The following is a 13,797-nucleotide window of genomic DNA, read 5'->3' on the forward strand; positions in this document are numbered from 1 at the left end:
CAAGGTGTCCTGGAGGAGGGGGACATGAGGAAGCCACATCCTCTGAGGGAAAGGGAAAGACCCCCCTCCACCCCCCCCAAAACTTTGGGAGGCAGGTTGGGATGGAGGGGGGGGGGGGCTCACATTTAAAAACAACAACAAATAAAAAGAAACAAATCTAACACTTAAAATGAGGTAGGTTTGGGTGCAGAAGCTCCTTGTGTCTGTCGGGGTCTTGGCTGCATCCCGCCGCCGCTCCGGGGTTCTCGTCCACACGCACAAACAAAAACAAAACAAAACAAAACGAAAAAAAAAAAAGAGATCAAAAAGGAACCGAGAGCGAGCTCTGGCCGCCACCACGCTGGGCAGGGCAGAGCCCGGATTGTCGAGCTCAAGGAGTCTGTGTTACCTTGGTAATTAGCGAGCAAATATTATTAGTTTCTAGAAAAAAAAAAAAAAAAAAAAGGACCAAAAAAAAAAAAAAAAAGGAAAAACCAATAAAATAAAATAAAATAAAATAATCGTTATATCCAGACCGGCTCCGCACAATCGCTCCGGCCACGCTGGGCCGGCGCTGTTTCCCCATCCGTGGCTCTCCCGTGAGGGAGGCAGGCAGGGGGTGGTGGTGAAGGGGGCGTCTCTGAGCCCCCCCCCCACTCCTTTTTTTCCTCCTCGCAGGACGAAGCAAAGAAAACCCTGAGTTGCCAGTTCATCTGTCTGTCCGTCCGTCCCGCTCGGGCAGGGCCGGCAGCGCTGCAGCCGCCGCTCTCCCTCCGTGCCCGGCCGCCCCTGGCACCTCCTGCAGCCCTGGGGGGCTCGGCCAGGTCTCTGGGGCGGGGGTGGCAGCCCCCAGCCCCCTTTTTTCCCAGTTAGTTCATCCACTTCCTGCAATTCCAAGCTCCACAGTGGCAGGGGATCTTGTGCTGATCGTCCTCGAAGTCGAACTGGTAGTCGTAGGTGAGCTGGGAGGGAGAGGGGAGTCAGCCAAAGCACAGAGCTCAGCCCTGCCACGTCCAGCCCCCCTCCTGGGTCCCCTGAGGCAGATACTTTTTATGAAAAAATCTTTTCTTTAAGATTTTTTCCTCCTGAGAAGCTGAGAAGCCTCAGGAACAAAATGTAAACAACAGACAGAACAAGAGGACACAGTCTCAAGCTGCACAAGGGAGATACAGGCTAGAATTAAGGAGGAAGTTTTTCGCAGAAAGAGTGATGAAATACTGGAATCATCTACCAGGGAGGTGGTGGAGTCACCATCCCTTGATGTGTTTAAAAAAGACTGGATGTGGCACTTGATGCTATGACCTAGTTGAGGTGTTAGAACATGGGTTGGACTCGATGATCTTAAAGGTCTCTTCCAACCCTAGAAATTCTGTGATTCTGTAAACATCGATTATCTGCTGTGGAATGCAACAGATGGATCTGTGATTGGGCCACGTTGGTTGTTTTTAATTAATGGCCAATCACAGTGAACTGGCTTGGACAGAGAGCCGAGCCACAAACCTTTGTTATCACTCTTGCTTTTTTATTCTTAGGCAGCCTTCTGATGAAACCCTTTCTTCTATTCTTTTAGTATAGTTCTAATGTAATATATATGATAAAATAATATACTATTCTTTTAGTATAGTTCTAATGCAATATATATGATAAAATAATAAATAATAAAAATCAAGCCTTCTGAAACATGGAGTCAGATCCTCATCTCTTCCCTCATCCAAGCACCCCTGTGAACACCATCACAGTCCCCAGGACCCTCTGAGCCCCTCACTGACCTCCTCCCCCTTGGGGATGCGCCGGCTGGAGATGATGATGATCTTGTCCTCCTTGTCGAAGGTCACGACTTCGGCACGCAGTTCGGGGCACACGAGTGGTTGATGTACCTGGGGATGATCATGGTCAGCACCAAGCCAGGGGCAGGACAGACGGACGTCGTGGCTCCCTCTGGGGGTATCCCAGCACCCCAAAGCCCCCCCTGTGCTCACCTGGCCGGGCCCCCCGTCAGCGTGGCGTCAATGACGTGCTCGTTGTTGATGCGGAACATGTAAATGCCGCGGTTCTGCCATGGAGGAGAAGAGGGGGTTCAGGGGTGCACTGAGGTCCCCACATCCCACCTGAGTTGATTTCCACCATCCCATGTTCCACTGAGACGCTCACATTCCATGAGAGTTCTCCACATCCCCCGAGTCGCTCCATGTCCTACCAGAGCTCCCAAAATCTCACCTCAGACCCTACCAGAACCCTTGATAACCCTCTCAAGTCCCTCCACGTCCTGAGTCGCCACATGTCCTGCCAGAGCCTTCAACATCCCCCCCAAATTCACTCTCATCCCACCTGAGCCCCAACATCCATCTGACTCCTCCCATGTCCTTCTCCATGTTCCACCAGAGCCCACATCTCACCAAGTCCTCTCACATCCCATCTGACTCCTCCCATGTCCTTCTCAGTCCCTCCATGTTCCACCAGAGCCCGCAACGTCCCACCCAAGTCCTCTCTATCCCACCTGAGCCTCAACATCCCATCTGACTTCTCCCATGTCCTTCTCAGAGGCCCTCCATGTTCTACCAGAGCCCACAATGTCCCACTCTCATCCCACCTGAGCCCAAACATCCCATCTGACTCCTCCCATGTCCTTCTGCATGTTCCACCAGAGCCCACAATGTCTCACTCAAGTCTTCTCAAATCCCATCTGACTCCTCCATGTCCTCAGAGTCCCTCATGTTCACAGAGCCTTCAACATCCCACCCACCTCCACCCACATCCCCCCTGAGCCCCCAACCACCCATCTAACTCCTCCCATGTCCTTCTCAAAGTCCCTCCATGTTCCACCAGAGGGCACAATGTCCCACCCAAGTCCACTCTCATCCCACCCAAGCCCCCAACATCCCATCTGACTCCTCCCATGTTCCACCAGAGCCCACAAAGTCCCACCCAAGTCCCTCCACATCTCACCCAAGCCCCCAGCACCTCCAGCAGAGCCCCACCTGCTCCTCATAGATCTTCTCCCGCCTGTTGGCCACCTCGTTGCGGATGATGGTGCCGATGTACTCGATGACCATCGTGTGCTTCTCGATGTCCTTGGCCGCGTAGAGCCCCAGCCCCTGGATGCGGGACCGCGCCAGGTACACGTTGTTCTTCCACTCCGTCTTCAGGCGCCGGTACTGGGAGGACTTGGAGTGCACAAACTGTTTGCTGTAGGGCGTGTTGGTCTCGCCCGTGAACGTGCTCTGGTAGGCCTTGGACATGCTTGTGCTGTTCAGGGTGTGGGGCCTTTGAGGAGAGGGGGATGAGAAGGGTTAGAGATGAGAGATCCCAGCTCTGTTGGTGGTTCCCAGCTTTCCTGGTGGATCCCAGCTCTCCCAGTGAATTCCAGCCTCACTTACCGCTTGTAGTGGGTGAGGATCTTGGGCTCGGAGCGGGCGCAGCCGGTGGGATTGATCATCAAGGGCAGCTCCATCAAAGGATGGCGCCCATAGCGGAACAGGTAATTCTGGCAGCTCTCCACACCCGGCAGCTGCAGAGGGGGACATGGAGAAGGGGTCAAGAGGCAGCAGCAGGATGGACCCCCAGTGTGGAGGAGAGAGCTCCACGCCCGCCCCGGGACCCACCGACTCGGCGATGCGCAGCACCGCGTGCACCGTGAGGCCGAAGAGCTCCTCGCCCTTCAGGTACTCGGGGAAGAGTCGCAGCATGTCGGCCTCCTTCCTCATCATCGCCACGGCTCGATGATCCGGTTCCACACAGCTGCCAAGGGAAGGGAGAGCCACAGAATTAATGAGGCTGGAGAAGATCTCCAAGATCATCGAGTCCAAGTGACCAATCACCACCAGAGCAAAGCACTCAGGGAAGGGGGAACCACAAAATTAATGAGGCTGGAAAAGATCTCCAAGATCATCGAGTCCAAGCGACCAATCACCACCTCATCACCAGAGCAAAGCACTCAGGGAATGGAGAACCACAGAATTAATTAAGCTGGAAAAGATCTCCAAATCATTGAGTCCAAGTGACCAATCACCACACTGTCACCAGAGCAAAGTACTCAGGGAAAGGAGAACCACAAAATTAATGAGGCTGGAAAAGATCTCCAAATCATTGAGTCCAAGTGACCAATCACCACATTGTCACCAGAGCAAAGCACTCAGGGAAGGGAGAACCACAGAATTAATGAGGCTGGAAAAGATCTCCAAGATCGAGTGATCAATCACCACCAGAGCAAAGCACTCAGGGAAGGGAGAACCACAGAATTAATGAGGCTGGAAAAGATCTCCAAGATCATCGAGTGACCAATCACCACGTTGTCACCAGAGCAAAGCACTGAGTGCCACAGGTTGAATATGGGCACCTCAAGCCATTTCCCACCACTCCACCCTCTGGTTTGGCTCAGCCACCGGCACAAAGGTTGGACACTGGCACATCCCAACTCCTTACCTTGTGGCGAGGAGTCAGAGAAGACAAGATCCTCCAAGCCTTGCTCGATGACCTGCACGACGAACTCGGGGCGCCCGTTGTTCTCGCAGATGGTGCAGCGGTAGCAGCAGCGGCGGTTGTTGGTCCGCAGGCTCCAGTAGATGCGCGTGGCCTCGTAGCCCACGGGGTAGAGCGCCGTGACGCTGTGGAAATCGGCCATCTGGTGGGGCAGCAGCTGCCCGATGGCGTGGAAGACCAAGCCGCCCACGCGGAACATGTGGAGCCGCTCGCCGCGCTGGATGATGCTGGCGATCTGCTTCACCTCGTCCCGCTCGATGTAGACGCGGCGGAACACGGTGAAGCTGCTGAGCTCCTGCTCGCAGGGCCCCTTCAGCTTGTGCAGGGGACACAGCATGGTCTTGTCCTTGAAGAACATGCACTTGGCGCGGATGGCGCAGGCGAAGTGGTACACGCTGGGGCAGCGGATGCGGTTGCAGCTGTTGGTGGCGCCGGTTTTCTGGCACAGGGAGCACTTGGTGAGCAGCCCGCGGTGCAGAGCCACCTCCACGTTGATCAGGGCCCCTCCCTGAGTCTCGTACACCTCCGTGGACCACAGGGCGCAGTTCAGGTGGACCCAGAGGTCGAGGTCAAGGTTGAGCAGGCGGGCCGGCCCGTCCGTGGCGCCGTCGCCCTCCTCGTGACAGAAGCAGCACTTGCGCATGTCCTGCGGCACCTTCTCGGGGCGCAGCGTGGTGCCCAGCTTGTCGATGAACTCGGCGATCTCCTTGTCCCCGTCGCGCTTGGCTCCCCCTTTCTGGATGGTGACGAGGAAGCGCAGCCGTTTCCAGCGCACCCCCTTCCACTTCTTCAGCCGCGGCCTCGCCTCGTCCCCGTCCTCCAGAGGCCGCGAGCGCGGCTTGAAGCGGGGAGGGGAGTGGACGGCCGTGGCCCCTTCCTCCTGGGGGGCTGGCGAGGGGGCCGGTGGCAGTGGTGACAACGGGGCTGGGGCTGCCTCGTGGGACGCCTCGGGGTCGGGGACCCTGGTGGGCTCAGCGGGGCTGGATGGGGAGGGGACAGAGGGGGACAGTGGGGGCGAGGGTTCCTGGGGCAGGACAGAGAGCTGCCGCACGTCCAGGTTGGAGACGTTGTTGACGTAGCAGTGGTGAAGGGTCTTCTCAGGAGCAGGGCTCTCCTGTGGTGTGGAGAGGGGGGGCATGGGTCAGAGAGTTGCAGGGATGGAGACCCTCAACCTCCCTGAACATTGCAGGGATGGAGACCCCCAACCTCCCTGAACATTGCAGGGATGGAGACCCCCAACCTCCCTGAACATTGCAGGGATGGAGACCCCCAACCTCCCTGAACATCGCAGGGATGGACACCCCCAACTTCCCTGAACATTGCAGGGATGGAGACCCCCAACCTCCCTGAACATTGTAGGCATGGAGACCCCCAACCTCCCTGAACATTGCAGGGATGGACACCCCCAACCTCCCTGAACATTGCAGGGATGGACACCCCCAACCTCCCTGAACATTGTAGGCATGGAGACCTCCAACCTCCCTGAACATCGCAGGGATGGAGACCCCCAACCTCCCTGAATATTGCAGGGATGGAGACCCCCAACCTCCCTGAATATTGCAGGGATGGAGACCTCCAACCTCCCTGAACATTGCAGGGATGGAGACCCCTAACATCCCTGAACATTGCAGGGATGGAGACTCCCAACCTCTCTGAACACTGCAGGGAGGGGTCCCAGACCCTACAGTGTCCAACATGCCCCCAATCCTGCAAGGACCTCCCGGACTCCTTCCTGGGACACCCAGCACCAGCCCATGGCCATCTGGCGCCCCAGGAAACTCCCGGCAATCATGGAGTGACCTACAGGGACCACCATGCACCTCTACCAAAGAGTCCCTGCTCCTGTAGCCTGCCACAGCCCCATGGGTACCCCCAAAACCCCTCTCCCAGCTCTGTGGGGACCCCTGCACGCCACTGACCTGTCTGAGCAGCGTCAGGAGGTCCAGCTCGCCCTTGAGGCTGTACCCTGGCAGCACGGCATCAAACTGCTTCAGCCACTCCGAGCTGCTGTCCGGCACCTTCCCAGCCAGAGCCTTCTCCTTCCCTCCGAGCATTCCTGCGAGAGGGATGGACTGCCCATCATGGGGGTCCCAGCCTGGGGACACGGGGGGCCGTGGGCACAAGGGGAACACTCACCGGCCATATCAGTCTCCACCTTCTTGGCCTCCACCACAGCTGCTCGCACAGGGCCATCGGGGAACAGCACCTCGTAGGAGCTGGGGATCTTCATGCTCAGCAGCTCAGCCATGGCCACCATCACCCCATTGAGGTTCTAGGTGAGAGGAAGGCAGGATGGGTACGGGGTGACACAGGTGTCACTGTGTTAGGTCACTGCTGGGACCCCAAAGGTCTGTGAATCCCCCAATCCCCTCCTCACTCACCTTGGCAGCTGCCGCAGACACCGTCAGCATGACGGACACCTCGCTGCTCTTGCCCTTCTCCCATGGGGCTCCAGGGCCTGCTGCCCCCCACCTTGCCTGGAGGAGCCCCAAAGGGCTCTGCAACCTCGTAGGGTTTTGTGTCGGGGAACACTGGTGTGGGGAGAGGGGGGTCAGAGCCGTGGGGAGCAGAGCCAAGGTGAGAACTGTGCAGACCAACAGCCACCCATGAGCCCATCCAGCTGCCCCAGATCCCTGCAGGGAATCCACCACCCTGCAAATCCTTTTCCCTCACATCCCACGCTTCCCAAGGACCCTTCCCCTAGCTCCCTTAATCCCCTCCTAGACCAGGAACTCTGTCCTGCCCCACCCATATCCCTTCTCCAAACCCCCTCCTTGCGCTGCGCATCCCACAAACTCCCTCCTGCCCCGTCCATACGGACCACAGACCCCTCCTGCCCTGACCCACACACCCCTGCAGCCCACCCCACCTGGGATGCTGGCCCGGGGGATGATGGGGATGATGGGGGACAGCACACGCTCCTCCAGCTCTGGCTTGGCCTCGCTGAGCAGGGGGAAGCGGAGCAGCTCCTCGCCCAGGACACTCTCGGGGGACGAAGCAAGGGACGATGCTGTCGGGGGAGTCGCTCTCGTCGTCGCTCTCCATCCTGTGGGGAGGGAGGTGTCAGGGGCCACAGGGCCTGGTGTCACCCATGGAGGGGCTGATGGCACTTGTGGTGAGGTCTCTCACCTGACGTCCTCGGTCTGGTTGTGTGGAGGGGTGGGCAGTGCTGCCAGCAGGTCCAGGCTCTTCACCTCCACAGCTGGTGCATCTGCAGAGAAGACATGGGTGTCACCAGGGGGAGTGACAGGTGGGCAGCAGCACGGATTCCGTGCCACCCCTGTGCCAGCCAGGCTCACCTTTCTGGCCGTGGGGCTCACGGGCTGGGTCGGCGTCCTTGGGCTGCTCCCCCAGCTCTTCAGGGGCCGTGACACCGTTCACCATCTTCTGCTGCACGGAGGGAGGGGGTGTGGGGGGCAGCGAGGAGGGTGGCGTGGGTGGGTTGCTGAGGTTGTTCTGGGGGGAGACGGTGGGGTGAGAACAGCAGGATGGTCCAGGGCCCCCAGAAAAGGGGGACAACCCCCCTCTCACCTTGGTGAGCAGCTGGGAGTAGTAGTCAGGGACGCTGTCGAGCACAGCGCTGCCAAAGGCGCCCCTCAGCTGGCTCTTCCCGTTGATGGGGCTGCTGCCAAAGGGCGCGAAGAGGCTGAAGTTGGCCATGATGGTTGGCTCAGTCAGGGGCAGCAGCGACAGCTCCTGGGGACAAAGTGGTGAGGGGGGAGAGAAGGGCAAAGGAAGCCCTCTGCCACACCCTGGCCCACAGCTGTCACAGACATCTTTAATGAAAAATCATTTCCTTAGGATTTTTCCTCCTGAGAAGCTGAGAGGCCTCAAGGACAAAATGTAAACGTTGATTATCTGCTGCTGTAGAATGCAACAGGTAGATCTGTGATTAGGCCATGTTAAATGTTTGTGATTAATGGCCAATCACAGCCCAGCTGGCTCAGACAGAGCCTGAGCCACAAACTTTTGTTATCATTCTTTGCTATTCTATTCTTAGCTAGCCTTCTAATGAAACCTTCTCTTCTATTCTTTTAGTATAGCTTTAATGTAATATATATAATAAAATAATAAATCAAGCCATCTAAAACATGGAGTCAGATCCTCATCTCTTCCCCAGTCCAGGAACCCCTGTGAACACTGTCACACACGGCCATACCTGCTTCAGCTGCTTCATGAGGGCCTCGCCAGGACGCAGCCCCTCATCCTTGCGCAGCTTCTTGCGCGACGCCGGCATCCGCTCGTTGCCTTTCTGTACCCGCTTAGGCTTGGTGGGCGCTGGCTTCCTGGCAATGGAGGGGTCCTGAGGAGGAAAAAGGGGGCATGAGCAGTGCCAGCACAGCCCCTCACCCATCTCACCCCCAGCCCAGCCTCTGCTGCTCACCTCCCGGCCCAGCAGCAGCGACTGTGGCCGTGGCTCTGTCCCAGCGCTCCGGTTCTCCACGTGCCCGTTGAGCTCGCCCGGGCTCTGAGCTGAGAGCTGCACGTTCTTGGCCCGCAGCAACTTCTGCAGCAGCAGGTGCCCGGCCTCGGAGCGCCCACCCTGGGCCAGCAGGCTGTTGGCTTGGCTGTCCCCAGGGTCCCCGTTGGCCTCTGGTTTTGCTGTCTCATCTCCATCCACCTCACACTGTGCCGCTGCCGCCGCCTCTTCCTTGGGCTCCTGCTTCACCAACACCTGGGGGGCTTCACCTGCCGCAGGAGCCCCCTCTGGCACAGCCCCATTGATGTGGGTCTCAGCAGGGTCAGCTGGGTCCACCCCAGGTGCCTCGGCGTCCCAGGGGCCGTGTGCTGGGTCAGGGAGGGCCCCGCTTGGCGTGGAAGCCAGCCCTGGCTCCGTGGGTGCTGCAGGGCTGGGGGCCAAGGCCGGGACCCCCGGTGATGTCTTCTTTGGCTCTTGGGGGCTCTGCTCGGGGCTGGCCAGGTGCTGGGGGGCACAGCCCAGGGGTGAGGGGGCTGGTGGCGTGGGGAGGCGGATGAGGCCGGGCTGGGGGCCACGGGCAGCCAGAGCTGCCTGAACCAGCTCAGCCAGGGGCTGCTGGGGAGGCTGCCCTGGCAGTGCCCGCCCCGCCTCGCTGGCAGAGCCGCTCTGTGCCTCTGCTGGGGCATCTGCCCGGGGCTGGAAAAGGGACCCCATGGGACGAGGAGGCTGGCGGGTAGCCTGCAAGCTGTAATCCGGGGCCTGCCCGGGGAAGGGGCCGGGGGTCCGTAGTGCCTGGTTCTGCTGCAGCAGGCTCTGCTGGTGCCGCTGCACCAGGAGGGCCTGGAGCTGCTGCTGCTGCTGCGGCGTCAGGTGCCGCAGCTGCGGGTTCTTGGCCAGGACACCCTGGAGCTGCGCCCGGATCTGCCCCATCACCGGCCCTGCCACCTGCCCCAGGAGACCTGGGGGGAGAGTGGCAGTGCCCGACGCTGGCCCTACTTTGTGCTGAACGGGGCTCTGGAGCCGTGGCGGCTGTGGCTGCCCTGGCAGGGCCCCTGCCACCCCCTTGCCGGGCTGCTCTGGGGGCCGCGGTGCCGGCCACCATGGCCTGTGCTGGGCCTGTGCCACAGCCCAGGGCTTGCTCTGCCACCCCAGCCGTGTCCCCGTGCTGCTGGGACAGCTCGGGGTGGACAGCCCCAGGGCTCTGCAGCGATGGCGCCAGCAGGGCGCCTGGCTGCCCGGGGGCTGCCCGCATAACACCCGGCTGTGGGGAGCTCAAGAGGAGCTGCTGGCTCTGCCCTAGCTCAGCCTGGTGCTTGGGGGCCTGGGGCTCCCCCAGCCCCGGGGGGTTCAGGGCTCCCTGCTGCTCCCCGTGCAGCTGCCCCCCGCTCTCACCCGCCCTCAGCGTGCAGGGCGCTGCCGTCCATGCCCGCCGGCTGCTCCTTGGCAGCCAGGACCCGCCGGGGCCGGCTGCATTCCCTGACTCAGGTGCAGCACAGAGGGGGCCTGGCCCCCGGCCCCGTGCTGCGGAAAGTGCTGCATGGAGGAGGGCTGCCCCTGGCCCAGCCCCAGGAGACCCGGCTGGGCAGCCGCTGCTGAGTTCTGCTGCTGCTGCTGCTGCTGCTGTGGAGCCAGCAGTGCCCGAGACTGCCCCAGCTGCTGGGATAGCACGAGCCGGTGGCTCAGCATCCCCGGAGTCTGCGGTGTCAGCTGGGGCGAGCCCAGCACCCGCTGCTGGTGGGGGGCCAGGACGACCTGGCGCTGGGCTGGGGGGTGGCCCAGCACGCCAGGCTGGTGCTGCAGCCCTGGCCCATGGCCCAGCACGCCTGGCTGCTGCTGGGGTGAGAGCTGCTGCACCAGGAGGCTCTGCTGGCTGCCCAACAGCCCCGGCTGCTTCGGTACCATGGGCTGAGCCCCTGCGCCGGGCTGTGGGGCTGGGGGCTGCTGCTGCTGCTGGCCCAGCAGGCCAGGCTGGCCCGGCACGGCTGTTGGCTGCACTGGGGCCTGGCCCAGCACACCTGGCTGCTGCATGGGTGCCTGGCCCATCATGCCCGGCTGCTGCAGCGATGTCTGGGCCAGCACGCCTGCCTGTTGCATTGAAGTTTGTCCCATCACACCTGATTGCTGCATGACGTCTGTGCCATGATGCTCTGTGGCTGCATCGAGCTCTGTCCTATCAAACCTGGCTGTTGCATGGACGCCTGACCCATCACACCCTGTTGCTGCATCGATGTCTGTCCCATCACACCAGGCTGCTGCATGGACGCCTGTGCCATCACACCTGGCTGCTGCAGCGATGCCTGTCCCATCACACCTGGCTGCTGCATGGAGCTTTGACCCATCACGCCCTGCTGCTGCATCGACGCTTGTGCCATGACGCCTGATGGCTGCAGCGACGTCTGTCCCATCACACCTGATTGCTGCATGGCTGCCTGTCCCATCACACCTGATTGCTGCATGGCTGCCTGTCCCATCACACCCGGCTGCTGCATTGATGCTTGTCCCATCACGCCCTGCTGCTGCATGGCCGCCTGTCCCATCACGCCCGGCTGCTGCAGCGACACCTGTCCCATCACACCCGGCTGTTGCACCGACGCCTGTCCCATCACTCCTGCCTGCTGCTGCAGTGACACCTGGCCCAGCATGTTCTGCTGCTGCAGTTTCTGTGCCAGCTGCATCCTCTGCAGCTGCCGCTCCTGCATCAGCCGGCTGTCGGCCGCCAGCCCGCGCAGCGCCGGGTTCCCGCTGAAAAACGCGCCAGAGGATCCAGGCCCGGGGGCATTCCCTACAGGCTGCTGCCCCATGAAGGACAGACCCTGCTGCACGGCCATGGACACGCCGCCCTGGGGCAGGCGCAGCCCCCCAGGCTGCCCTGGCTGCTGCCCCAGGCCCTGTGCTCCCACCAGGGCTCCCCCGGGCTGCTGCACTCCGTGTGCTGACAGGAGCTGTCCTGGGAGCTTGGACATGAGGCGAGGGCTCTGCGAGGGGCTCAGGGCCATCACAGCTGAGGCCTGGTGCTGGTGCTGCTGCTGCTTGTTGCGGTATTCAGCCATGAGGTTGGTGTGTTCCTTCTGCTGCTTTCGCACCTGGTGGGGATGGCAGGGTGTCAGTGCCAGGAATGGCATGGAATTAGTGCCAAGGGCAGGGAAACAACACAGCCGTAGCACTGGGGATGGTGGGGCATCAGCAGCAGGAATGGCACAGATTTAATGCCCAGGATAGGGGAGCAATAGCATCAGGAATGGCACAAAAACAGTGCTAGAAATGGCACACCACGACCACCACCAGAAATGGCACAGCTTCACTGCCAGGGATAGTGAGGCATCTCCACCAGGAATGGCACAGGATAAATGCTGGGGACAGTAAAGCATCAGCACCAGGAATGGCACAGGATAAATGCTGGGGACAGTGGGGCATCAGCACCAGGAATGGCACAGGATAAATGCTGGGGACAGTGAGGCATCAGCACCAGGAATGGCACAGGATAAATGCTGGGGACAGCGGGGCATCAGCACCAGGAATGGCACAGGATAAATGCTGGGGACAGCGGGGCATCAGCACCAGGAATGGCACAGGATAAATGCTGGGGACAGTGGGGCATCAGTGCTGCAGACAGTGGGGCATTAGTGCTGGGAATGGCAGTCCATTAGTGCCAGAACAGCAGGGCATTAGCCCCAGGAATAGTAGGACATCAATGCCAGGAATGGCAGAGTGTCAGTTCCAGGAACAGCAGGGAATTAATACCAGGACTGGCACAGCATCAGTGCTGGGGACAGCAGGGCAGTAGAGCCAGAAATGGCACACTGACTCTGAGGACATCACTCAGTTTGCACTGGGGATGGCACAGTGCTAAAGTTGGGAATAACAAGGCTGGCACTGGGAACAGTGGGACATCCCATTTGCACCAGGGACAAGGTGCCCAACCACATGCACCCAGGGTCCTACCTGGTCCAGCTGCTTCTGGATCTTGCTCTGCTGCTCTGTCACCAGCTTCAGCTTCTCAGCATCGGCCTCGGGGAACTCCCTGCCGGCTTTCTTGGCCGTGCGCTGCTTGGCACAGAGCGCCTTGCGGGACTTGCGGTGCGCCCCGATCTGCTCCTCCAGCACCTTCAGCTGCATCTGCAGCAGCTGCTGCGTGTGGAACAGCCACTCCTCGTACTGGCGCTGGTCAGCCTCGTCTGTGGGATGGGGACAGGGCTCACATCAGTGGGGACCCCGGGTAAGCAGAGACGCTGGGTCAGTGGGGACCCCGGGTAAGCAGAGACCCCGAGTCAGTGGGGACCCCCAGGTCAGTGGAGACCCCAGCCCCAGGGCAGGGTGAGCCCTGTCCCACACCAGCCCTGCTATGTCAGTACTCACTGATGACGCCCTGTGCAAAGGTGGGTGGGTTGGGGCGAGCCTGGGTCGGGTCTGTGCCACTCCGCTCCTGCAAGAAAAGGGAGTGTTTGGATGCTGTGGATTTCTGCCCTCTCCCCACAGACTCCATGCCCTCAGAGAGATACAAAACCAACAGTTCTGGCCTGCCAGCCCCAAGAGACACCTGTAGACCCCACTCACCTGGCCAGTCCCTGCCAATAAGTGGTTCTGCATCTCAGAGACAGCCGGGCCCCCCGAGAGCCGCTGGGCCAGCAGGGAAACCTGTTGCCTTTGGGGGGACACACACACAGAGATGAGCTGTGAGCCAGAGCCAAAGCAACCTGCCTGCCCCACCCTGTGCCCCCCAGATCCCCTTGTCTGTTACCTGTTCATGCCTGGGGCCACCCCAATGCTGCCCTGAGCCATCACCTTCTTGATGCCCTTCAGTGCCACCATCTTGGCCTTGGCAATGGGGTCCATGATGTCCTCAGCTGCAAACTTGTCCAGGTCTGCTGAGACAGAGACCAGAGCACGTTCAGCCCTATACCCCCACACCCAAAAGGGCC

General features: G+C 60.3%; 1 protein-coding gene across 1 annotated transcript in view; it reads right to left on the minus strand.

Annotated features, from left to right (window-relative positions):
• Positions 1-175: 175 nt before the first annotated feature.
• LOC134431187 (histone-lysine N-methyltransferase 2D-like) overlaps positions 176-13,797 on the minus strand; it is a 31,840-nt gene continuing 18,218 nt past the window's right edge. The window contains 28 exon segments of the mRNA XM_063179174.1: positions 176-941; positions 1,749-1,825; positions 1,828-1,856; positions 1,959-2,032; positions 2,958-3,243; positions 3,357-3,487; positions 3,582-3,691; positions 3,694-3,717; positions 4,402-5,572; positions 6,378-6,514; positions 6,595-6,730; positions 6,840-6,926; positions 6,928-6,989; positions 7,328-7,457; positions 7,459-7,504; positions 7,588-7,669; positions 7,758-7,914; positions 7,990-8,154; positions 8,618-8,761; positions 8,843-9,954; positions 10,004-10,271; positions 10,273-10,332; positions 10,334-11,007; positions 11,010-11,961; positions 12,821-13,053; positions 13,235-13,301; positions 13,433-13,520; positions 13,617-13,740. Coding sequence (XP_063035244.1) covers positions 849-941; positions 1,749-1,825; positions 1,828-1,856; positions 1,959-2,032; positions 2,958-3,243; positions 3,357-3,487; positions 3,582-3,691; positions 3,694-3,717; positions 4,402-5,572; positions 6,378-6,514; positions 6,595-6,730; positions 6,840-6,926; positions 6,928-6,989; positions 7,328-7,457; positions 7,459-7,504; positions 7,588-7,669; positions 7,758-7,914; positions 7,990-8,154; positions 8,618-8,761; positions 8,843-9,954; positions 10,004-10,271; positions 10,273-10,332; positions 10,334-11,007; positions 11,010-11,961; positions 12,821-13,053; positions 13,235-13,301; positions 13,433-13,520; positions 13,617-13,740 — 6,719 coding nt within the window. The 3' untranslated portion in view covers positions 176-848.

This window comes from Melospiza melodia, chromosome 31 (genome assembly GCF_035770615.1).
Source record: "Melospiza melodia melodia isolate bMelMel2 chromosome 31, bMelMel2.pri, whole genome shotgun sequence".
Classification (NCBI taxonomy): domain Eukaryota; kingdom Metazoa; phylum Chordata; class Aves; order Passeriformes; family Passerellidae; genus Melospiza; species Melospiza melodia.